Source organism: Scyliorhinus torazame, chromosome 25 (assembly GCF_047496885.1).
Source record: "Scyliorhinus torazame isolate Kashiwa2021f chromosome 25, sScyTor2.1, whole genome shotgun sequence".
NCBI classification, from domain to species: Eukaryota; Metazoa; Chordata; class Chondrichthyes; order Carcharhiniformes; family Scyliorhinidae; genus Scyliorhinus; species Scyliorhinus torazame.
Genome location: NC_092731.1, coordinates 13,308,341 through 13,334,680, shown reverse-complemented (window position 1 = coordinate 13,334,680; position 26,340 = coordinate 13,308,341). Strand labels below are relative to the sequence as shown.

Sequence of the window (26,340 nt, the reverse complement as noted above, 5' to 3'; positions counted from 1 at the left end):
CCCGCCCTACAGAACTTGTTAATTAGTTGCCATCTTACATTTTTTTCTTTTCCCGATTCCCAAGGTTCAGGTACCATCTTCCAACAGCGAAGTAAGTACCTTTGTTGCTCATGTTTACTCACAGGGGTCAATAACACTCCAATCAAAAGATTATAGGTTGAAGAGCAATTCCAGGATTTAAGCTCACTATCTGGGTTGATGCTGCATTGTTATACAGAGGGAATGCTGCACTGTCGGAGGTGCCGCCTTTCAGGTGAGTCGCCAAAGTTAAGACTATGCCTGTCAGTAAAAATCCCAAGCCGCACAGGGAATACACTTGGGAGTCTTGGCCAACATTCCTCCAGTGCAATCAGCAACGAGAAAAATGTACTGCCAGCTTATTTTTGTTTGCTCTACGCCCAGAGTGTTTCCAGGCACATTCCCCAATTGAACATAGAAAATACAGCACAGAACAGGCCCTTCGGCCCACGATGTTGTGCCGAACCTTTGTCCTAGATTAATCATAGATTATCATTGAATTTACAGTGCAGAAGGAGGCCATTCGGCCCCCTGAGTCTGCACCGGCTCTTGGAAAGAGCACCCCACCCACCCAACACCAAGGGCAATTTTGGACACTAAGGGCAATTTATCATGGCCAATCCACCTACCCTGCACATCTTTGGACTGTGGGAGGAAACCGGAGCACCCGGAGGAAACCCACACAGACACGGGGAGGACGTGCAGACTCCGCACAGACAGTGACCCAAGCCGGAATCGAACCTGGGACCCTGGAGCTGTGAAGCAATTGTGCTATCCACAATGCTACCGTGCTGCCCTTAAAAACAAATAAATCTACACTTTTTCATTTTACCGTAATCCATGTACCTATTCAATAGCTGCTTGAAGGTCCCTAATGTTTCCGATTCAACTACTTCCACAGGCAGTGCATTCCATGCCCCCACTACTCTCTGGGTAAAGAACCTACCTCTGATATCCCTCCTATATCTTCCACCTTTCACCTTAAATTTATGTCCCCTTGTAATGGTTTGTTCCACCCGGGGAAAAAGTCTGACTGTCTACTCTATCTATTCCCCTGATCATCTTATAAACCTCTATCAAGTCGCCCCTCGTCCTTCTCTGTTCTAATGAGAAAAGGCCTAGCACCCTCAACCTTTCCTCGTAAGACCTACTCTCCATTCCAGGTAACATCCTGGTAAATCTTCTTTGCACCTTTTCCAAAGCTTCCACATCCTTCCTAAAATGAGGTGACCAGAACTGTACACAGTACTCCAAATGTGGCCTTACCAAAGTTTTGTACAGCTGCATCATCACCTCACTGCTCTTAAATTCAATCCCTCTGTTAATGAACGCGAGCACACCATAGGCCTTCTTCACAGCTCTATCCACTTGAGTGGCAACTTTCAAAGATGTATGAACATAGACCCCAAGATCTCTCTGCTCCTCCACATTGCCAAGAACTCTACCGTTAACTCTGTATTCCGCATTCATATTTGTCCTTCCAAAATGGACAACCTCACACTTTTCAAGGTTAAACTCCATCTGCCACTTCTCAGCCCAGCTCTGCATCCTATCTATGTCTCTTTGCAGCCGACAACAGCCCTCCTTACTATCCACAACTCCACCAATCTTCGTATCGTCTGCAAATTTACTGACCCACCCTTCAACTCCCTCATCCAAGTCATTAATGAAAATCACAAACAGCAGAGGACCCAGAACTGATCCCTGCGGTACGCCACTGGTAACTGGGATCCAGGCTGAATATTTGCCATCCACCACCACTCTCTGACTTCTATCGGTTAGCCAGTTCGTTATCCAACTGGCCAAATTTCCCACTATCCCATGCCTCCTTACTTTCTGCAGAAGCCTACCATGGGGAACCTTATCAAATGCCTTACTAAAATCCATGTACACTACATCCACTGCTTTACCTTCATCCACATGCTTGGTCACCTCCTCAAAGAATTCAATAAGATTTGTAAGGCAAGACCTACCCCTCACAAATCCGTGCTGACTATCCCGAATCAAGCAGTGTCTTTCCAGATGCTCAGAAATCCTATCCTTCAGTACCCTTTCCATTACTTTGCCTACCACCGAAGTAAGACTAACTGGCCTGTAATTCCCAGGGTTATCCCTAGTCCCTTTTTTGAACAGGGGCACGACATTCGCCACTCTCCAATCCCCTGGTACCACCCCTGTTGACAGTGAGGACGAAAAGATCATTGCCAACGGCTCTGCAATTTCATCTCTTGCTTCCCATAGAATCCTTGGATATATCCCGTCAGGCCCGGGGGACTTGTCTATCCTCAAGTTTTTCAAAATGCCCAACACATCTTCCTTCCTAACAAGTATTTCCTCGAGCTTACCAGTCTGTTTCACACTGTCCTCTCCAACAATATCGCCCCTCTCATTTGTAAATACAGAAGAAAAGTACTCGTTCAAGACCTTTCCTATCTCTTCAGACTCAATACACAATCTCCCGCTACTGTCCTTGATCGGACCTACCCTCGCTCTAGTCATTCTCATATTTCTCACATATGTGTAAAAGGGGTAGTCTCAGAGTTTGAGCACAGATCGTAGTCGGAGGAATTGGTTGGGCCTGGAGGTTAGAGACTGTAGCGATATACATGTCTACTGCTCGCCAGGGTTGCTTCAACAGGCACCATGGCGGCACAGCGGTTAGCACTGTTGCCTCACAGGGCCAGGGACACGGGTTTGATTCTCGGGTCACTGTCTGTGCGGAGTCTGCACGTTCTCCCCGTGTCTGCGTGGGTTTCCTCCGGGTGCTCCGATTTCCACCCACAGTGCCAAAGATGTGCAGGTTAGGTGGATTGGCCATGATTGATGTGTGGGGTTACAGGGATACGACGGGGGAGTGGGTCGAGGTAGAGTGTTCTTTCGAAGGGTCGGGGCAGACACAAATGGCTGAATGGCCTCCTTATGCACTGTAGGGATCCCATGAACAGCATCTTGCCGGGCTACAGGGTAGAGTGTTGGAATGGGATTGACTCCCTCTGTACAGAGAGCCAGCGTGGTCTCAATGGGCCAAATAGTCTCCCTGTGCCGGAATGATTCTGTGATCTCCCACCTCTGCGACCTCTATCAACAAGACAAGGGGAACGCCCCCCTCTCCAGGTTCTGCACCGAGGCAGTCACAATGTCCTGACCAGGGGGCACTCCCTCATCGCCAGTGGGTCAGAAAGCTGAAAGTCCCCCACCCAACAGCACCATGGGAACACCTTCACCACACACACTGCAGCGGCTCCAGATGAAGACTCAGACAAGGATATATGGATCAGTAATCCCCCACCCCCCCTAAAAATCTAGCAGGATAAAGGATGTGCTACCTTGGTGAAATGGTGAACTCTGTACAATCCCCAGGCCTCCCTGCCTGTGTCTGTCTCTGTTCTGTAACACGTGCTGCAACACACCATCCTGGAAAAGACCAACAGCGTGACCTCCATCGCACGGGCATCATTCGCCCCAGTAACATCCAACAACAACAACATGCATTTATATAGAAACCTTTAATACAGCGAAGAACCTCAAGGTGTTTCATAGGAGCCCAACCAAACACAATAGAACACCGAGGCGCACAAGTAAATATTAGGCCAAAAGCTGAATGCTTGGTCAAAGAGGTTGGTTTTAAGGAGAGGCTTAAAGGAGGAGAGACAGAAGGAGAGAGAGAGAGAGAGGGGGGAGAGAGAGGAGAGAGAGAGAAAGGAGAGAGAGAAGGAAGGAGAGAGGAGAGAGAGAGGAGAGAGAGCGAGGAAGAGGAGAGAGAAGGAGAGGAGAGAGGGGGAGAAGGAGAGAGAGAGAAGAAATGTCTGGAGGGAGTTCCAGAGCTTAAGGTCGATATGGCCGTAGGTCCTGATGCTAATGGTGAAGCGATGGAAATAGGGAATGCACAAGAGGCCAGAGTGGGAGTAACTGAGACGTCTCGGTGAGCTGTAAGCCTCCAGAAATGGGGAAAGGCAGGGCTCTCTCAGCTGGAGGGAGATGTTGGGTGAAAACAGTTGAGAGAGCTGCCCATATAATTATCTTTATTGTCACAAGTAGGCTTACATTAACACTGCAGTGAAGTTACTGTGAAAAGCCCCTAGTCGCCACATTCCAGCGCCTGTTCGGGGACACAGAGGGAGAATTCAGAATGTCCAAATTACCTAACAGCACGTCTTTCGGGATTTGTGGGAGGAAACCGGAGCACCCGGAGGAAATCCACGCAGATGCAGGGAGAATGTGCAGACTCCACACAGACAGTGACCCAAGCTGGGAATCGAACCTGGGACCCTGGCGCTGTGAAGCAACAGTGCTAACCACTGTGCCGCCGTGCCACCTGTGCCTAGAAAGGTAGGGGTAGAGAAGATAGAGAAAGAGACAGTTCCCATTGGCAGAAGGATCAAGAACCAGAGGACATCGATGTAAGGTCTCTGGCGAAGGGCGTAAGAGTGACTTGAGAGCGAGGTGGAGGCAGGTTCAATCGCCTGAGAGCGAGGTGGAGGCAGGCTCAACCATGCCTTTCAAATTGGGTTATCTGGAGAGAAAAGAAAATTGCAGGGGCTACAGGTCCACTGGCTCCCTTCCACACGGTGATCATTCACTGATTGTACACCAGCGGGTTGGATGTAGGACCCTCTGGGGCTAAAGCACACATCGCAAAGAGATGAGGGGAGAAAGTGGAAGCTAAATGTTACACGACGAGCTTCGAAATCGCTCAGTGCCACTCGGCACGGACGGCAAACTGGGATGTCAGTGGAGAAGAGTAGGGTGACGCAACACTTTCCATTCTCACCCAGCGCTCCTCAATAATTCATTTTACCTCACGGGCAGATCCTGCAGGTTCACAGCGTGATCCATGAAGTAACCTGGAAAACAAGAGCGTCTTTCAACAGGAAAACAATTCCACGTGACAAATTATTCACAGCACAGAGAGAGGGAGGCCGTTTGGTTCAATGAATCCAACCTCAGGCCTCCTCCTGGTCATTCATCAAGCTCTATCCGTGTCTCCTTCTAAACCTTAGCTTCCCTGTCAATGCTTTGTTTTTTTGCCTTAATCACACTTCGCGATAGTGAATCCCACATTCTTACCACTCCTTAGGTAAAGAGGTTTCAATCCAGTTCAACCGATTGGATTCAGTCGTGTCCGTCTCACTTTTGTTGGAGGTTTTCTGGGGCGCCGTGGGGTTAGCGTCCCTGCCTCTAAGCCGGAAGCTACGGGTTCCAGTCCCACCCCAGGACGTGATGGGCAAGGGAGGTGCGTTCGTAACGGGGCCAAGCAGGTCGAGTGTGTCAACCTGCAAAATCCTTCCCGACACGCCAAGGCAGGCGGCTAGAGCGGCAGAGATTGCTGGTGAGCCGTGTGATGGAGAGAGAGCATGTCGGAGCCTCGACCATCACTATCCATAGCTCCAGGTTACAACAGGCAGGTAGAGAGATTCCCCGAGTGAATTGTAACACATCCCCGCCGCCACCTTCACATTTATACCCCCCGAATTACATCAAGCTCGAGTACAAGTGGCCAAGTTACACAGTCCTCCTCACAGCGCTGTCCCCATTAATGTGGAGTTGTAACTAATCGTGCAACTGGTCCTCCTAGTTGTCTCATTATGTCCCGTTCGGTTTTCTGAAAGATCGGCGTCTACCATCGCAGATTCAGTGCGGAAACTTTCTCGCAAAAGGGAGTTCCCTCGCTAAACCTCTCCACCTCACTCGTCACCTCCTTAACAATGTCTTTGACCAAGTTATTGAACAGCTGCCCTAATATCGCCGTGCGAGGGTCAATGTCAAACTTTTGGTTGATAACAGTCCTGTGAACTTTCACTGCTTTTAAGGTGTCATATAAATGCAAGATGTTGCTGTTGATAGGCGAACTTAAATATTACGATACAAAGTAAAAGGAGAATATTTTGCAAAACGAAACCGAGAAAGCAAACTAGAGAAAAGAAAGTTAAATGATTGAAAATTAAATTTGAAACTCACACACAATGCATTTGTGTCAAGGTTGCTGAGAGTGAGCAGTTTGTACTGAATGTTGGAATTGCATACATAATATAATAAAAACTTTATTGTCACAAGTAGGCTTACTAACACTGCAATGAAGTTACTGTGAAAATCCCCCAGTCGCCACACTCCGGCGCCTGTTCATGTACATTGAGGGAGAAATCAGAATACCCAATTCACCTAACCAGCACGACTTTCGGGACTTGTGGGAGGAAACCGGGGCGCCCGGAGGAAACCCACGCAGACATGGGGAGAACTTGGAGACTCCGCACAGACAGTGACCCAAGACGGGAACCGAACCTGGGACCCTAGCGCCATGTTGCAAGCTTCAAAAGTTGAGAGTTTAGCGATTAAGGGCATTATATCCATTTTCTCGGAAAGTGGGATGTAGTGAGCTGGGGGCTCTTTCTTGAAAGCTGCCGGCTACACGTTGGGCATCGAGGGACGAGGTCCCACGAGCTGAATGCCTTCTTTCCCCACCCTTGAATTTTCTTAAACGAACAGCTACAGTGCATTTGTTAAGTGCACAGAGCTCTTAAGTTTCTGAATTTAATAACTTGTAAACCCCCCCCCCACTTACCATAGAATTTAGAGTGCAGAACGAGGCCATTCAGCCCATTGGGCCTGCACCAGCCCTTGGAAAGAGCACCATACCTAAGCCCATACCTCTATCCTATACTCACACCTCCACTCTATCCCCGTAACCCAACCTAACCTACTTTGGACACGAAGGGGTAATTTAGCATAGGCAATTCACCGTACCTGCATGTCTTTGGACTGCGGGAGGAAACCGGAGCACCCGGAGGAAACCCACGCAGACACGGGGAGAACGCGCAGACTCCACACAGACAGTGACCCAAGCCGGGAATCGAACCTGGGACCCTGGAGCTGTGAAGCAACGGTGCTAAACACTCTGCTACCGTGCTGCCCACTTACCAAAGGAAATAGTTCCTCCCTATCTACCCGACCAACTTCTTTAGTCTCCTTTAGAAACCTCAATTGGATCACCTTTAAACTTCCATACTCAAGGCAATACAAGCCTAGTCCATGCAACTTTATTCCTAGCCTATCTTGTGGGACGGATGTACCTGCGATGCCAACCTCGGCTGTTCCCGCCAGACAGAGATCTTCAAAACGAGTGGGATCAATCTGGTAAACCTGGGAGGATTTGGCATTGGGTCTCATCCCGCAGCCCTCCTGTAAAAATAGGAATTTGACATGTTTAGAGACCCTCTGTGTTCTGCCATGTTAAGCAAGAGGTCTTAAGATTTAGAACAGTTGGCAAAAGAACTAGAGTGGAAATGAGTTCTACACACAGCGCCACTGTTAAGATCTGGAACACACTGCTTGAAAAGGGAGCATAAACAAGCGTTTCAAAACGCAATTAAGAGGACTGATTTGCAGATTTAGGAGGAAAATGTTAGGTTACGTGGCTAAATCGGATAACTCCTTCAAGGAGCCCGCAGAGACGCGATGGGTTGAATGGCCTCTGTCCGCACTGTAAGACTCCATATTTCCAAGTCTGTTTTGCATCAGCAACGGGACTTGGCAACCACGCAGGGACATTCAATACACAGCTGAGGCTCACGGGATTCCGCCGTGGTTCAGCGGGTAAGCCCACTTGCTTCAGAACCAGAAGGTTGTGGGTTCAAGACCCACGCACAGAACCCGAGCACGTATTCTAGACCGACACTCTCCCTGCAGGACTGAGGGAATGCAGCGCCGCTGGAGGTGCCGTTTAGCAGGTGAGATGGTAAACCGAGGCCCCGTCACACTCTCAGCTGGGTGTAACAAAACCCCGTGGCGCTATCGCGAGAGGAGAAGGTGAGTTATCGCTGGTGTCCAGGGCAATATTGATCCCTCAACCAACATTATAAGTTATCCAGTCATTTATCACATTGCTGGTTTGCTGTGTGCAAATTGGCTACCACAGCCATTTTCCTACATTACAAATAGAGTTTGCGATTGGCTGTAAGGTGCATTGGTGACGACATGAGGTTGTGAAAAGTGCTGCACACAGAAAGTTTACTTTGTTTTCTGATGAAATGGCTGTAGTAATAACCTTTATTGTCAAAAGTAGGCTTACATTAACACTGTAATGAAGTGACTATGAAAAGCCCCTAGTCGCCACATTCCGGCGCCTGTTCGGGTACACAGAGGGAGAATTCAGAATGTCCAATTCACCTAACGAGCACGTCTTTTGGGACTTGTGGGAGGAAACCGGAGCACCCGTAAATTCAATGAAATTCTGTACTTACAAACACAGCCCCTTTCAGCATGTCTGGCACAGTTATCGGAATGAATCCCTGTGAAGAGTAAAATCACAGGGCATGAGACAGTACCGAATCCATCTGTTCACACAATTACCAAGTTAGGGGGTCCATGACAAAATATGCCAATAATAGTAAAGTTTTTCATGCTTCAACAATTATTTTTTTAAAATAAATTTAAAGTACCCAATTATTTTTTTTCCAATTAAGGGGCAATTTAGCGTGGCCAATCCACCTCCCCTGCACATCTTTGGGTTGTGGGGGCAAAACCCACGGAGACACGGGGAGAATGTGCAAACTCCACACGGACAGTGACCCAGAGCCGGGATCGAACCTGGGACCTCGGCGCCGTGAGGCAGCAGGGCTAACCCACTGTGCCACCGTGCCGCCCTATGCTTTAACAATTACTGTGGCAATCACTCATGTTTTACGTAGCGGCAATTTCTCCGTCCAATCCCTAGGCTGTTGAAGACAATGACTGTGTTACGTTCCACAGTGATTTTAAACAGCTGGCATCAGTTTCAAATCCCAGCTTGGAAATGGAAAATATAATAAATTTCTTTCAAATCTCCTCCAACTATCCGCCATTGTGCACAGCGCTCTCTGACTCACAAACTGGTTGGTTGAAGGGCAGCACGGTGGCGCAGTGGTCAGCACTGCTGTCTCACGGCGCCGAGGTCCCAGGTTCGCACTGTTAAGTAATGGGATAAGAGACATTGCAATTAGTTGTCTAATTTATGTTAAGTATCCATTAATTGACACTGATATGTAAAGAGCTTCAGGAGCCTCTGTCAGGTGATGTGTAGTTAGAGTTTTGTGCAAAGGCTGTTGGAAGGAAATAAATGTGTGTTTGTGAAAAAGGAACAGAACTTTAGACTCTTCATATCACAGCAACTAAAACGTCTAACACGTACCGTCTCTGGGTCACTGTCCGTGTGGAGTTTGCACATTCTCCCCGTGTTTGCGTGGGTTTCGCCCCCACAACCCAGCGATGTGCAGGGTAGGTGGTTTGGCCACGCTAAATTGCCCCCTTAATTGGAAAAAGATTAATGGGCAACTCTAAATTTATTTTAAAAACTGGTGGGTTGACGCTGCAGTCTGTGCGCACAATCCGAGTTGACATTCGTGCATCAGTCTCCTCCTTGTGATGTTAAACATTCCGTGGCATCAAGATTACTGGGCGGTCCCGGGCGCCCTGGTTAAATTCATCCCTCAAGCTCCGTCACCGAGAAAGAATGACCTCGATCATTTACCTCATTGATGTTTGTGGGATTTTTCTGTGTGTGATACGGTGACAGGGGAGTTGTCCCCGGTGTCCTGGTGCTAATATTTATCCCTCAGTTAACGTTGTTAAAAAAACAGATTTTTGTTTTCTGGTCGCGATTAAATCCCTGCCTGTGGGAGCTTGCTGCGCACAAATTGGCTGCCGTGCTTCACACATTGCAGCAGTCCCAAGGAAAGAAAGTGCTTCACTGACTGCAAAGCGCTCTGGGGCATCGCTACAGAGATCACAGGATCAGAGAGACCTGGATCACAGAAGGCGGCCATTCTACCCATTATGCCTGTGCTGTCCCTCTGAAAGATTAGTTGCGCTCAGTTGCATAGTCTTGCTTTCTTTGTCCTGTGACCCTGGAAATAATAATAATAATAGTTGCTTATTGTCACAAGTGGGCTTCAATGAAGTTACTGTGAAAAGCCCCGAGTCGCCACATTCCAGCGCCTGTTCAGGGAGTCCGGTACGGGAATTGAACCCGCGCTGCTGGCCTTGTTCTGCATTACAAGTCAGCTGTTTAGACCACTGTGCAAAACCAGCCCCTAAAGTTCCTCATTCTCAAGCACCTGTATGTCTCCCTCTTATAATTACTTATGGGACCCGGCAGCACAGTGACACAGTGGTTAGCACGGATGCCTCACGGTGCCGAGGTCCCAGGCTCGATCCCGGATCTGTGTAACTGTCCGTGTGCAGTTTGCACATTCTCCCCGTGTTTGCGTGGGTTTCACCCCCACAACCCAAAGATGTGCAGAGTAGGTGGATTGGCCACGTTAAATTGCCCCTTAATTGGAAAAAAAATGAATTGGGTACTCTAACTTTATTTTAAGAAACCATATTGGACCAGACTCCACCAGCTTTCATTTTAAACGCAAGTATTTATTTTGTATGAAACTCAGCCAAGCATTCTCCACTTGATCCAGTGATTGGGCTGGAATCAGGCATGTTGATGATGTCCCGGAAGGACAAGGTGGGGCTAAGCTGTGCCGGGCATCATGGTCAAATAACCTGTCCACAGTTACCGGCTAGGCTCACGCAGTTGGCAGACACCTGCTAAAGGCACTACCGGGTGTTCAATGTCCATAAAGCTCTATCCCTTCAGCAGGGGCGGGCTGTGGTATGGAGAAGACAGCAGAACAAAGGGACACTCAGTAGGATTCAGACTCGGGTAGCTCACCTTTCTGAGGAGTTTGCTCATCGTGAACTGCACCAGGGCGAGCTGTAGCTCGCTGCCTGCCCCCCGCAGATAGTACGATCGGTGGCCAGAGACGTGTGAGAGTCGCCTAGCAAGGAGCAAAGGCAGACAAATTTAGTCCAACATTTAAAATCAAAATCAGCTTCCACATTTGCAGGTGCACTCACCTTAAATACAGAGGAACTGTTTCCTCCGGTCGAGGCACTCCGCAAGATGGGGGCAGAACATTAAAAGTAGAGCGAGGCCATTCAGGGATGATGTGGGGAGCACTTTTCGCAGAAAGGGGAATGGGATTCTGAAACTCTTCTCCCTCCAAAAAGCCTTTGAGGCTGGGGTTCAATTAAAAATTGAGAGTGAGATTGACAGGTTTTTATTGGATCCGGGTAGCACAGTGGGTTAGCACTGGCGCCTCACTGCTCCAGGGACCCAGGTTCGATTCCCGGCTTGGGTCACTGTCTGTGCGGAGTCAGCACGTTCTTCCCCGTGTCTGCGTGGGTTTCCTCCGGGCGCTCCGGTTTCCATCCACAGTCTAAAGATGTGCAGGTTAGGTGGATTGGCCATGCTAAATTGCCCCTTAGTGTCCAAAAGTATAGGTGGGGTTACTGGTAAGGGGGCAGCACGGTGGCGCAGTGGTTAGCACTGCTGCTTCACAGCGCCGAGGACCCGGGTTCGATCCTGGTCCCGGGTCCGTGTGGAGCTTGAAGAGAGGGGGGGGGAAAGAGAGGGGGGAGAGAGAGGGGGGGGAGAGAGAGGGGGGGGAGAGAGAGGGGGGGGAGAGAGAGGGGGGGGAGAGAGAGGGGGGGGAGAGAGAGGGGGGGGAGAGAGAGGGGGGGGAGAGAGAGGGGGGGGAGAGAGAGGGGGGGGAGAGAGAGGGGGGGGAGAGAGAGGGGGGGGAGAGAGAGGGGGGAGAGAGAGGGGGGGGGAGAGAGAGGGGGGAGAGAGAGGGGGGGAGAGAGGGGGGGGAGAGAGAGGGGGGGAGAGAGAGGGGGGGGAGAGAGAGGGGGGGGAGAGAGAGGGGGGAGAGAGAGGGGGGGGAAGAGAGGGGGGGGAAGAGAGGGGGGGGAAGAGAGGGGGGGGAAGAGAGGGGGGGGAAGAGAGGGGGGGGAAGAGAGGGGGGGGAAGAGAGGGGGGGGAAGAGAGGGGGGGGAAGAGAGGGGGGGGGAAGAGAGAGGGGGGGAAGAGAGAGGGGGGGAAGAGAGAGGGGGGGAAGAGAGAGGGGGGAAGAGAGAGGGGGGAAGAGAGAGGGGGGAAGAGAGAGGGGGGAAGAGAGAGGGGGGAAGAGAGAGGGGGGAAGAGAGAGGGGGGAAGAGAGAGGGGGGAAGAGAGAGGGGGGAAGAGAGAGGGGGAAGAGAGAGGGGGAAGAGAGAGGGGGAAGAGAGAGGGGGGAAGAGAGAGGGGGGAAGAGAGAGGGGGGAAGAGAGAGGGGGGAAGAGAGAGGGGGGAAGAGAGAGGGGGGAAGAGAGAGGGGGGAAGAGAGAGGGGGGAAGAGAGAGGGGGGGGAAGAGAGAGGGGGGGGAAGAGAGAGGGGGGGAAGAGAGAGGGGGGGAAGAGAGAGGGGGGGAAGAGAGAGGGGGGGAAGAGAGAGGGGGGGAAGAGAGAGGGGGGGAAGAGAGAGGGGGAAGAGAGAGGGGGAAGAGAGAGGGGGGAGAGAGAGGGGAGAGAGAGGGGGAGAGAGAGGGGGAGAGAGAGGGGGAGAGAGAGGGGGAGAGAGAGGGGGAGAGAGAGGGGGAGAGAGAGGGGGAGAGAGAGGGGGAGAGAGAGGGGGAGAGAGAGGGGGAGAGAGAGGGGGAGAGAGAGGGGGAGAGAGAGGGGGAGAGAGAGGGGGAGAGAGAGGGGGAGAGAGAGGGGGAGAGAGAGGGGGAGAGAGAGGGGGAGAGAGAGGGGGAGAGAGAGGGGGTAGAGAGAGGGGAGAGTGAGAGAAAGAGGAGAGTGAGAGAGAGAGGAGAGTGAGAGAGAGGGGAGAGTGAGAGAGAGAGAGAGAGGAGAGTGAGAGAGAGGGGAGAGTGAGAGAGAGAGAGAGACGGTGCTTGTACAACCAGTACAAGAAACCCTGGGCACAGTAGGAGAGGGGAGACAGTGCCATCTTGTGACTGCCTCTAGTTAAACCCGGGAAGCCTTTTACATGAAGAGCAGTAAGTGCATTAGCTGTGCCATTAGGAAACCGCCCGCAAGCTTTCTCTTTCGGTCTGAAGGGCAAACCATTTCTCTCAAAACAAATGAACTCAAACACCTGAAACGGTGAGAAGCCCACAAACCAGTCCTGATTAATTCTGAGGGGCATAGACAGAGTGGATAGTCAGAGGCTTTTCCCCAGGGTAGAGGGGTCAATTACTAGGGGGCATAGGTGTAAGGTGCGAGGGGCAAGGTTTAGAGGAGATGTACGAGGCAAGTTTTTTTTTTTTTACACAGAGGGCAGTGGGTGCCTGGAACTTGCTGTCGGAGGAGGTGGTGGAAGCAGGGACGATAGTGACATTTAAGGGGCATCTTGACAAATACATGACTAGGATGGGAATAGAAGGATACGGACCCAGGAAGTGTAGAAGATTGTAGTTAGTCGGGCAGCATGGTCGGCACGGGCTTGGAGGGCCGAAGGGCCTGTTCCTGTGCTGTACTTTTCTTTGTTAACAATCTGCGGTAACGGGGCTTCAAATTGTGTGTCATCGCCAGCTCCAGGGCAGATGGTGAAGAATGGAAACAATGGACAGAACTGCCCGCGAGAACGGGCATAAGCACCGACAATACACGCAACTGAGCCTCGGGAGCTCCATTTAATTCTTCCCTTTGCCGTTTGACAGTCAATGGGGAGGCAGCTCTAACAATACAACGCCTAGGAGAGACGGATTCATCGCCAGCAGAGCACTTACTCACTCGCAGGCAATGGGGTCACACTCTCAGGATAGGGGGGGGGGAACCGTATTGGACAGAGATGGGGAGAAATTTCAGCTATGTAGGGCACTGGTGAGATATTGTGTCCAATTTGGATCACTGAATCCTGGAAAGGCCAGGGGAAATTTTCCAGGAGAAATGTCTTGCATCCACCACAGACTAAGCATCAGACTTTGCTACAGATGCAAAATAATGATGCCAAAAATCAAAAAGCAACAGTGGTGCAGTGTGAAATGTTATGGCTGCTAGAACTGCCCCTCTGATGGACCTCAGCAGCCATCAGAAGCTCCAATTGCATGGGTGCCCCTTTTAAAACGAGTTTTTCATGGGGTGTAATTTGCGCTGGTGGAACTAGCCCATTGTCGTCCATCCCTAATTACCCCTCGAGAAGGTGGTGGGGAGCTGCCTCCTTGAACCGCCGCAGTCAATGTGCTGTTAGGGAGGGAGTTCCAGGGTTTTGACCCAGTGACAGCGAAGGAACGGCCGATATATTTCCAAGTCAGGGCGGTGCGTATGGTCATTGACTGGCACTTGCGCGATGCAGTGGCCTTAACGGTGCAGGCTACATTAGCAGCCAAGCATAGGAACCAGGCTATGGACACATTGCGAGTATCATAGATCACAGAATTTACAGTGCGGAAGGAGGCCATTCGGCCCCTTCGAGTCTGCACCGGCTCTTGGAAAAAGCACCCTACCCAAGCCCACACCTTCACCCTATCCCCATAACCCAGTAATGCTAGAGGAGATCAATTAGTTAATGGGACACTACCTTGCTCATTGAAGTGCATAAGACATAGGCGCGGAAGTAAGGCCATTCGGCCCATCGAGTCCACGCCACCATTCAATCATGGCTGATTTCAACTCCATTTACCCGCTCTCTCTCCATAGCCCTTAATTCCTTGAGAAATCAAGAATTTATCAACTTCTGTCTTAAAGACACTCAACGTCCCAGCCTCAACCGCCCTCTGTGGCAATGAATTCCACAGACCCACCACTCTCTGGCTGAAGAAATTTCTCCTCATCTCTGTTCTAAAGTGACTCCCTTTTATTCTAAGGCTGTGCCCCCAGGTCCTAGTCTCCCCTGCTAATGGGAACAACTTCCCTACATCATGTCAGTCCATGAGGGTTTAGTGGGCCTCCGACCTACCTGGTGCAGGCCTACACAGACCAAGGTCCTAAAGCACTCCGGAGAAATGTGGAAGGCCACTGACATCTCAAAAGGGAAAGAAGTAATATTGCACACCTGCGACCTTAATGCCAGTGTTCCCAGTTTAACCATCTAAATATCAACTATGGTCTTAGTTCAGATCTCAGTTGGGAACGTACGAACATGGTGTATAATTACAATAGAGCACAGTGGAAAGCTTGGAATTAACAGTAAAATTAAATTCCGATTTCAGGATTCGAGTACCAAACAGCCAGGATCGAACTCCAGTGCGTCAAATTCCTACCTGCTTAATCCTACCATTTGGAATTTCTTTTTTTTCCAATTAAGGGGCAATTTAGCGAGGCCAATTCACCTACCCTGCACATCTTTGGGTTGTGAGACCCACGCAGACACGGGGAGAACGTGCAAACTTCACATGGACAGTGACCAGAGCCGGGATCGAACCCGGGTCCTCGGCGCCGTGAGGCAGCAGCGCTAACCACTGCGCCACCGAGCTGCCCCACCATTTGGAATTTCAATGGTGCAACCCCATTGACTTTCAATGTACAATCCCAATGGATCAACCACTTTTCCATTTACTCCCAATGGAATGAATCCCTTCCCGTTCACTCCCACGGTGTAAAATCCCCCTTTGACCCCTGATACAAATCGGTTATGATCCAATCTGTCAATCCACTGAAAACTAAAACACAAATGTTTGGACGTCTCCCTGCGGAGTTTTATCGCATTCTACCATTGCACCTTGACGGAGACCAGGATTTGGACGCATCCCATCTTACCGTTGTCGAATTATGTCCAAGTCTTCCCCAATTTGCAAATGGCCCTTGGGTTTAAAATCAAACACTGGAAGATAAAGGAGGAAGGAAAAAGTCAGCAGACCTGTGCGATTTCAGACACAAATTAAAAGGGGAGGCTTTTCCAGGATTGGCAGACCTTCCCAGCACTGCTCACTCATCGTCTGGACATTCGACTCCCCAGCTCCCGTAAGAACCTCAAGCACATCTCGCGGGCATCAGAGCAATTGTGTTACAGCAGGAGCTTCACAGTCCCATCAGGAAGTCTGGGTTGCTGTGGCACTTTTACCTGCGTGTTGCATTCCGGAGCTATGAATAGTGATGGTGGAAGCGCCAACTTCCTTTCCACCTCAGGGCGAACCACGACTCTCTCCTGCTCCTACCTCCTGCCATTGGCGTGTTGGAAGGAATTGCAGGTTGTGTTATGGATGCACCTTTCTTGGCCGTCAGGTCCTGGGGGTGGGGCTCGAATACGGAGCACCAGGCCCGGAGGCAGGGGCGCTAGCCCACTGCGCCACAAGACCTCAATTCAGAGCGTGTGTTAATTGCCGAGGTTAACTGGAAGTCGGTAAAATATTTGCAAATCTCGGGCTCTGGGTCAGAAGCTCCAAAATTGGAAGGAGCAAAATAGTTTGAAACTCTCACCCGTGCTTCTGTTACCTCCAGACAGGACTGCTCACTCCTGGTCAGCCTCTCTTACCCTACCCTCTGTAAATTTGGGGTCACCCACAACTCGGCTGCGTGCGTCCCAGCCAGCACCAAGTCCCATTCACCCATTGCTCCTGTGCTCGGACCGACGTTGGCCCCTGGCTAACCAATGCCCCGATTTAAAAATTTTCATCACTGTTTTCAAATCCCTGAAAAAGTGGCCTCGCTCCTCCCCATCGCTGTAATAGATTAACATAGAATTTACAGTGCAGAAGGAGGCCATTTGGCCCATCGAGTCTGCACCGGCTCTTGGAAAGAGCACCCTATCCAGGCCCACATCGCCACCCTATCCCCATAACCCAGTAACCTCACCCAACACGAAGGGAAATTTTGGACACTAAGGGCAATTTAGCGCGGCCAATCCACCTAACCTGCACATCTTTCAACTGTGGGAGGAAACCGGAGCACCCAGAGGAAACCCATGCACAGACGGGGAGGATGTGCAGACTCCGCACAGACAGTGACCCAAGCCGGAATCGAACCTGGGACCCTGGCGCTATGAAGCAATTGTGCTAGCAACCATAATGTCCTCCACCCCACCACATCTCTCAGAGTTCTCGGATTCTGGCACAGGGAGCATTCCTGGTTTTAAACACGCCACAACCGAAGTTCACGCCTTCAGCTGCCTTGGCCTCAAACTCGAAAACACCCTCCCTTAACCTCTTTAATCCTTAATACCTACCTCTTGGAGCAGGTTTCTGGTCACCTGCCCGAATATCTCCTTACGCAACTCGATGCTCAATTCTACTTGATAACATTGCGGAGCAGCCTTGCAATATTTCACTTTGTTAATGGTGTTCATTATGTACATTCCATATACTGTGGGTATTGATGGGCAGTGCAGTGGGTAGCACTGTTGCTTCACAGCGCCAGGGACCCGGGTTTGATTCCCGGCTTGGGTCACTGCCTGTGCGGAGTCTGCACGTTCTCCCCGTGTCTGCGTGGGTTTCCTCCGGGTGCTCCGGTTTCCTCCCACAGTCCCGAAAGACGGGCTGTTAGATGAATTGGACATTCAGAATTCTCCCTCTGTGTACCCGAACAGGCGCCGGAATGTGGCGACTCGGGGATTTTCACAGTAACTTCATTGCAGCGTTAATGTAAGCCTACTTCATAGAATGCAGGAGGCGGCCATTCGACCCTTCGAGCCTGCACTGGCCCTTGAAAAGAGCACCGTAGTTAAGCCCACACTTCCACCCTATCCCCGTAACCCAGTAACCCCACCTAACCTTTTTGGACACCAAGGTCAATTTATCATGGCCAATCCACCTAACCTGCACATCTTTGGACTGTGGGAGGAAACCGGAGCACCCGGAGGAAACCCACGTGCACACGAGGAGAGAGTGCAAACTCCGCACAGATAGTTGTGACACCAATGAAGGTTATTATTAACTAAAGCATTCTCACCTGGTTTAGCACCAATTGTTTCAACCACACGAGCCTGGCTTTCATCACCTACAGGCTTCAAAGAAAGAGAGAGCAGGTAAGCGGCAGAAGAAACCGATGTGAACCAGACCTAGTCAGGGAAGGGAGAGGAAAGTCACACACATCAATACAAAATAATCCTTACCACACTTGGATGAGTCCAGTTGGGTAGCTTCAAAGCTTTCAGATAGAAGTGTTCATCCAACTGGCTCTCTTGTTGATAGAGGGCATTTAATTCCAGGCGAATTTCCTTTCCTCGGTCTCGCAGCCTCGAGAAGTCAGGGTGCTGTTTTCAATACAGAATGCAAAAGAATTACATCTCTCAAAACATCCTTCCCTTTCCAGCAATCTGCGTCATCTTATTAATCAATTTCGTTTTTCAAATTAATCTTGCAATCTGAAGATCCATCTCAGGTTCACGGAGTGCTCAGTACAGGCAGAAAATCAGTCGGCCCCTTCTAACGTCAGCCGTGGATCACGATAGCGCTAGCTCCTCCTGAGTCAGAAGATCGGGGGTTCAAGTGTCACACACACACACACACACACACACACACACACACACACACACACACACACACACACACACACACACACACACACACACACACACACACACACACACACACACACACAAAGGTTGACCAGTGCAGTACTGAGGGAGTGCCGCACTGTCGGAAATGCTGCCCTCTTGACGATGCGTCTGCCATCTCAGGCAGGCTTAAAAGATCCCACGGCGTAATTTCAAACGAGGAGCAGGGGAGTTCCCCTCAGTATCCAATTCCCTCTCTGATAATCACAAGTGATGTGGTCGGTTAGCTCAGTTGGCTGCACTGTGGTGCAGGATATCGGCAGTAGCACAGGTTCAATCCCTCCTGTGCTGGCTCTGGTAGGTTGTGGAGGCTTGCTCTTTGCCTCACCCCACACTGGACTGGTGCCCCTCATGTTATATAACTAATTGTCCCTCTCTAACGGAGAATGATACCTTTGTGGTACCATTACCATATATAAAACATAGCAACTGCATAGTATTTATGAGGACCAGTACAATCTTCTGTCTTAACTGCATATCAATTAGGTGCTAATTGTTTTCATGTGGTGAGTATTAATTGGGGACTCACCTATACAGAATCCCCACACTGCAGAAGGAGGCCATTCAGCCTATCGAGTCTGCACCGACCCTCTGAAAGAGCACCCTATCTAGGCCCATGCACCCATCCTATTCCCGTAACCCCGCCTAACCGTTGGACACTAAGGGAAAATTTATCATGGCCAATCCACCTAACCTGCGCATCTTTGGATTGTGGGAGGAAACCGGAGCACCCGGAGGAAACCCACGCAGACACGGGGAGAACGTGCAGACTCCGCACAGACAGTCACCCGAGGTCGGAGTTGAACCCAGGTCCTGGCGCTGTGAGGCAGCGGTGTCAGCCACTGTGCCATCCATGGCTTATATATATTTTGAGGATCAAACTGAAAGGTGGTTCCCTCCCCCCTGTGGGAAGTGCGTCGTATGCACTGTAAATAAATACTTGTAAGTGATTAAAGACTCCAGTGTCCTATCCCTTTGCCACTCGGTGTGGGACCGTTGGTGGTTTAAGGAACAGAGTTGCTGAGATGGGCGTTGCGTCGCTGGTCTGTTCTGGAATACTCAGTCCGAGTGGAACAATCTTCGAAGGACATCGGAAGGTTCAATCTCGTGGGCTGGAAAGTGAGCCGGCCAAAATCAGGAGGTGCGACTTGATTTTGTATTGCTACCCATCTGCCAGATGTGGGCCTCGCTAGCCGGGCCATCATTTATTGCCCATCCTTAATTGCCCTCGAACCGAGTGGCTCCCTCGGCCATTTCAGAGGGGGAGTAAGAATCAACCTCATTGCTGTGGATCTGGAGTTACATGTAGACCATGGCAGATTTCCTTTCCGAAACGGCATGAGTGAACCAGAGGTTTTTATTCTGTTTTTTGTTTTTACAACAATCGGCAATGGTTTCATGTTTACCACAAATTTAATTCCAGAATTTATTGGTTTCAATTTCACCATCTGCCTTGGTGGGATTCGAACCCGGGTCCCCAGCACATTACCTCTGGTCTCTGGATTACTAGTCCAGTGACAGTACCACTGCGCCACTACCTCCCCAACTGGACTGGTAATCCAGGGGACAGGAGTTTAAATCCCATGACAGCAGCTATGGGATTTAAATGTAAGTGTCCCACCTGGGGCTGTCACCCATGTCTATGAGGTTATTTTATCGATCATTTGTTTTATTTTACAAGAGACCTCTTAAAAGTCATCTCATTATAGGAAGGATGTGGAAGCATTGGAACGGGTGCAAAGGGGATTTACCAGGATGCTGCCTGGATTGGAGGGTAGGTCTTAGGAGGAAAGGTTGGGGGAGGTAGGGCTTTTCTCATCGGAGCGAAGGAGGATGAGAGGTGACTTAATAGAGGTTTATAAGATGATGAGGGGGATAGATAGAGTGGACGTTCAGAGACTATTTCCTCAGGTGGATGTAGCTGTTACAAGGGGGCATAACTATCAGGTTCGGGGTGGGAGATATAGGAGGGATGTCCGAGGTAGGTTCTTTACTCAGAGAGTGGTTAAGGTGTGGAATGGACTGCCTGCTGTGATAGTGGAGTCGGACACTTTAGGAACTTTCAAGCGGTTATTGGATAGGCACATGGAGCACACCAGAATGACAGGGAGTGGGATAGCTTGATCTTGCTTTCGGACAAAGCTCGCCACAACATCAAGGGCCGAAGGGCCTGTTCTGTGCTGTACTGTTCTATGTAGAATAGAAAAAAGGACAGCTGGGACACGGGATCGGTTGCTAGGAGGCAGAGATCTGTGAATAAACCTATTACCTGCAAAAGGATCCATGTCTAGTTTCATACGTCACCACCTGACTTAGATCCAATAACACATTAGTTGCCTGTTAGGTGGTGTTTGATCTATGCTGCTATTAGTTTGCTTGTTATGGTAAAAGTCTTAAAGTGAGAATTTTTTCCCTTTGGTCACCCGGCAATTCTTCAATTTTTTAAAAACGTTATTGGTCTCAAAGGAGATCGTAACAGTGGCTATCAGAGTTTTCACATCCTGGACTAGTTTCGATTCCCTCAGGGGCTGGAGTAGAATTTTATAAATTATTCGCCTCCCTTATTTGACCTGCCCTTTTAATGTAGGACTTCAGCCTCTTCCATGAGATCATGTGGTTAAGATGGGGTGAAGGGGGATGGTTACAACCTAATGGAGATCAGAGGCTTCTTTATTCTTCATTTGCTTAATGGAGACACTCAATAGACAGCCGAGCCAGTCTTGACTGATGAGAGAGGTCGTACTTACTGATTGAAGAGCTTCCTTATTGTGCTTGTCCTGCAAACAACAAAGCAAATGATTCCAAATGTTATACTTCTGTTAAAAGTAAAAAAAGGTGAAGAACATTTACTTTGATAACATTTCCACTCTGCCCGAGTTTCTTTTCCTTGCACACAGCGCTCAGAAACACAAATCCAGGTGATAGAATCCCTACAGTGCAGGAGGAGACCATTCTGCCCATCGAGTCAGCACCGACCCTTCAGAAGAGCACCCTACGTTGGCCCAATTCCCCGGCCCATCCCCATAACCCCACCCAATCTTTGGACATTAAGGGGCAATTTATCACGGCCAATCCAGCTAACCTGCACATCATCGGACTGTGGGAGGAAACCGGAGCACCCGGAGGAAACCCACGCAGACACAGGGAGAACGTGCAGACTCCGCACAGACAGTGATCCGAGATCGGAATCGAACCTGGGTCCCTGGCGCTGTGATGCAGCAGTGATGACCACTGTGCCACCCTAGATCATCCTGTTAATTTTACCTTACCCAGCCTGCTTCCCTGCAGTAATCCATCACCGGACCTCAAACCGCTAAAAGACAAACCAATAAAAAACACACAGGTAAAAGTTTTGGTTTACTTGAATCTGTGATATGGTACGAATTAAGTAATGGCATGATGGGAAAACTGGTCAAAAGGTTTGATACAATACAAGAAAGACTGAAACTACTCCTTCCAGCTCACCAGGCCCAGGTAAAGAATGCTGCCCTAACTATTTTCAGACTAGTATGGCTGTAGGCCAACTCTGCATAACTTGAAGTCTGAAAATATCAGCGAAGGTCGAGCCATTCCAAAACACCGGACCTCGGCAACTCCTGATAAAACTAACTCGTCATAACCCAGGGCCGTAGGAATTTAAAACAAAGATAAGTTCAGGAAGAAACAAGTCTATTCTGACCTTTCAATGTTCCCTCCGAGGACTAAATAACGGTATGAGTGATATGACCAAACATGGTCTGGTCTTTGCTTCCGTTTGTATTTCCGATCAAACTCCTGACCATACTGTTGTCACATAATCTTGATAAAGTTAATGTATAAATATTGAGCTAATTCCCCGCGAAAGCGCGGAACTTGTGAAAGACTGAGCAGTTTTGTTGACTGCTCTCTGACTTCAAGTTTCAGCCATTACTGCAAGCAGTTGTTTTCGAAAATAAAGCTTGTTATTCTGTCTTAACGAGTGTGTTGAATTTTTCTACCACTGAAGCGGGAAAATATTGACTTTGACAAATCAAGTGAACATGTTTTCTCCCAATGACACCTCGGTGTCAGCTGAGGATCAGTGGGTAACATTCTTGCCTCCAAGTCGGGGGTTCGTAGGTACAAGCACCACTCTAAAGATGTGGCCACAAATTTGATGCTGACATCCCAGTCTGCTCTCTCGGATGGATGTAAAAGATCACATTACGCTATTGCAAAGATGAGCTGGGAATTCCATCCCGCCTCTCTTGGTCTCGAAGTCAATTTTATCTCTCAACCAAAAACTCACAGATGATCAGGTTATTATCAAACAGGGCAGCACGGTAGCATTGTGGATAGCACAATTGCTTCACAGCTCCAGGGTCCCAGGTTCGATTCCGGCTTGGGTCACTGTCTGTGCGGAGTCTGCACGTCCTCCCCGTGTCTGCGTGGGTTTCCTCCGGGTGCTCCGGTTTCCTCCCACAGTCCAAAGATGTGCGGGTTAGGTGAATTGGCCAATGATAAATTGCCCTTAATGTCCAAATTGCCCTTGGTGTTGGGTGGAGGTGTTGAGTTTGGATAGGGTGCTCTTTCCAAGAGCCGGTGCAGACTCAAAGGGCCGAATGGCCTCCTTCTGCACTGTAAATTCAATGATAATCTATGATTAATCTGGGACAAAGGTTCGGCACAACATCGTGGGCCGAAGGGCCTGTTCTGTGCTGTATTTTCTATGTTCTATGCTGTGTGTGGGAGCTTGTTGCACACAAACTGGATGCCCTGGTTCATGTATTCCAACAGTGGCTACACTTCAGAAGTAGATAGTTGTGAGAGCCCAGCTGGTAACACACTCGCCTCTTGAGGCAGAACCTCCTGGGCCAAAAACAAAAATCAAGATTGACACACCAGTGCAATACTGAGGGAGTACTGCACTCCCAGAGATGCCATCCTTCAGATGAGAGGTTAGACGAGGCTCCACGTAGCCTCTCAGGGTTAAAGAAGGGCACGGTAGCACAGAAGGGCAGCACAGTGGTTAGCACTGTTGCTTCACAGCTCCAGGGTACCAGGTTCAATTCCCGGCTTGGGTCACTGTCTGTGTGGAGTCTGCACGTTCTCCCCGTGTCTGCGTGGGTTTCCTCCGGGTGCTCTGGTTTCCTCCCACAAGTCCCGAAAGACGTGCTGTTAGGCGAATTGGACATTCTGAATTCTCCCTCTGTGTCCCCGAACAGGCGGTGGAATGTGGCGACTAGGGGCTTTTCACAGTAACTTCATTGCAGTGTTAATGGAAGCCTACTTGCGACACTAATAAAAAATTATTATAAGACTAATATGCAAAGAATAGGAGAGTTCTCTCCAGTGTTCTGGTCAATATTTATCCCTCAATCATCATACCCCAAAAAACAGATTGTCTGGTCATTATCACACTGCTGTTTATGGGAGCTTGCTGTGTGCAAATTGGTTATGGTATTTCCGACATAACAACAGTGACTACACTTCAAAAGATTATTTAGTTGGGTTGTAAAGACATTTCAGTTATCATTATGCTATCATCTTGGAAGAATTTCTTTCTTACTCACCAGGAGGGCTTTGATTGAATCACTGATTTGCCTTTTCTCGTTCTCCAGCTTCTCTATTTCCTCCTTCGCTTTCATCAACTGTTTCCACGTGGACACCTGTTGGGAAGGAATAACTGGAAACAGTAAACAAGGTGGAATCAGTGTGCTGTTTTCAAAGCACTCCAAACAAAATTTCAAGACAGGAAAGCTTTTATGATAAAATTACATTCTGCATCGTCTTTTGTGCTATTCCTGACCTTGCCACAGGAACACTCTTAAATCCTTGTTTCCTAGCAACGTTTCTCATTCCTAGATTACTGCCAATAGGGTGGCACAGTAGCACAGTGGTTAGCACTGTTGCTTCACAGCGCCAGTATCCCAGGTTCAATTCCCACCTGGGTCACTGTCTGTGCGGAGTTTGCACGTTCTCCCCGTGTCTGCGTGGGTTTCCTCCAGGTGCTCCGGTTTCCTCCCACAAGCCCCAAAAGACTGTTTGGTGAATTAGACATTCCGAATTCTCCCTCAGTGTACCCGAACAGGTGCCGGAGCGTTAAATATATTCAACAATGGAGCACCCACAACTCTCTGGGGCAGATAATTTCAAAGATTCACAAATCTTTTGAGCGAAGCAATTTCTCCTCATATCAGCCCTGAATGATCTGCCCCTTATGTGGAGATTGTGGCTCCGTGATTTACATTCCCAAACCAGGGAAATAATTGCTCAGCATCTACCTTATCAAACCCCTTCAGAATCGTGAATGTTTCAATGAGATCACCTCACATTCTTCTAAACTCCAGAATATAGACCCAATGTTCTCAGTCTCTCATCACAGGACAACCCCTCAGCCCAGGGAACAATCTATTGAACCTTTGCTGTTCTACCTGCAATGCAAGCATCTTTTCTTAAATGTGGAGGCCAGTACTACACAGTATCCCAGATGTGGTCTCATCAAAACAACCAGTCTGACAATATTGAGAGGCAGGTGCTGGTGAGGTAAAACTGTGTGTCACCAGCAACATGTGAAACCTAGCACTATTTGCATGCCTTTACATAGGGGCATGGTGGCACAGTGGTTAGCACAGCTGTCTCGCAGGGACCTGGGTTCAATTCCGGCCTCAGTTTCCTCCAGGTGCTCCGGTTTCCTCCCACAGTCCAAAGACGTGCAGGTTATAGAATCACAGAATACCTACAGTGCAGAAGGAGGTCATTTGGCTCATTGAGTCTGCACCGACTGTCTGGGAGAGCACCCTGCCGAAGCCCAATCCCCTGCCATATTTAGCATGCATATCTTTCGACTATTAGAGGCAACCGGAGCACGTGAAGGAAACCCACGCAGACATGGGGAGAGCGTGCAGACTCCGCAGTCACCCAAGGCTGGAATCGAACCCAGGACCCTCGCGCTGCGAGGCAACAGTGCCAACCAGGGTGCCACTGTGCTGTCAGGTGGACTGGCCATGATAAATTGCCCCCTAGTGTCCCAAGGTGTGCAGTTTAAATAGTGGCTCAAAGTAGAGAGGATCTCCAGGAAGATCGCGCATATAGACACTGACAAAGATGCAAGAAAGCAGACAAGACCAAGCATTGTTTGGCATCTTTGAATTTGTCTGTATATGTGTTTCTGGAACATACCTCTTCATTCACCTGAGGAAGGAGCAGCGCTCCGAAAGCTAGTAACATCAAAACAAACCTGTTGGACTTTAACCTGGTGTTGTAAGACTTCGTACTGTGCTCACCCCAGTCCAACGCCGGCATCTCCACGTCAAGGTTAAATAGGGTTACAGGGATAGGCCGGGGGAGCTGGCCTCGGTAGGGAGCTCTTTCAGAGGGGCGACGAGGGGCCGAATGGCCTCCGTCTGCACTGCAGGGATTGTGTGATTCACATGGGAAATTGGGAGGGGGTTGGGTAAGGGTACACGGGAAGGCGAAGAGAAAGGCGAGGTGAACTTACGATGTCAGCCACATCCTCCCTGGTCAGCTCCCCCTTGCGATTCTGCACATTGTCCAGCACAGCCCGGGTGTGGCTGCAGACCAGCTCCATGTCCAGCTGGGGTCTGTCCGAGTACCCGTCCCTCACATGCTGGTACAGGCTGCTTCTGCTGCAGTGGCCCCGGGAGAAGGCACGGCCGGCGGGGACCTCCAATTGGGCCAGTGCGCCGCCGGCCCCGCTCCCCAGGGCCCGGAGGACAGGAGCCGGACACCGAACCCAGCCTCTCAACGCCGCCTTCCACCAGGGCGCCGCCATCTTGCTGACCTCTGCACTCCGCTCTCCCGGCGACGTCACGGGCCGCCTGCCAATCGGCGAGGACGGCCCGCGATGACGCAACGACGTGAGGTGGGCCGGGCAGCCTGGGCTCCCCTGCACGTGCCATGGGGACCCAGCCCAGCCCAGCTCTCTGCAGTAAAACCTCCAGGGACTGTTTCACCTCAAAGACCTTCTTTTAAAGAGTCTGTGGAACTATTTCCCATCGCTTATCAACGAGTTAGTTTCATATATTATTATCATAGAATCATGGAATGATCACAGCGCAGA

At 49.8% G+C, this 26,340-nt stretch overlaps 1 protein-coding gene across 1 annotated transcript in view; it reads right to left on the bottom strand.

Moving 5' to 3' along the window:
* Positions 1-26,066, bottom strand: part of sars2 (seryl-tRNA synthetase 2, mitochondrial) — a 41,678-nt gene extending 15,612 nt beyond the window's left edge. Inside the window, exons 1-11 of the mRNA XM_072490042.1 lie at positions 25,759-26,066; positions 23,831-23,926; positions 21,047-21,076; positions 17,856-17,996; positions 17,693-17,747; positions 15,566-15,629; positions 10,715-10,820; positions 8,256-8,303; positions 7,086-7,194; positions 4,817-4,862; positions 3,345-3,432 (exon numbers count right to left, since the gene is read on the bottom strand). Of these exons, the coding sequence (XP_072346143.1) occupies positions 3,345-3,432; positions 4,817-4,862; positions 7,086-7,194; positions 8,256-8,303; positions 10,715-10,820; positions 15,566-15,629; positions 17,693-17,747; positions 17,856-17,996; positions 21,047-21,076; positions 23,831-23,926; positions 25,759-26,052 (1,077 nt within the window). The 5' untranslated portion in view covers positions 26,053-26,066. The remainder of the gene's footprint in view (positions 1-3,344; positions 3,433-4,816; positions 4,863-7,085; positions 7,195-8,255; positions 8,304-10,714; positions 10,821-15,565; positions 15,630-17,692; positions 17,748-17,855; positions 17,997-21,046; positions 21,077-23,830; positions 23,927-25,758) is intronic.
* Between the last annotated feature and the right edge of the window lie 274 nt (positions 26,067-26,340).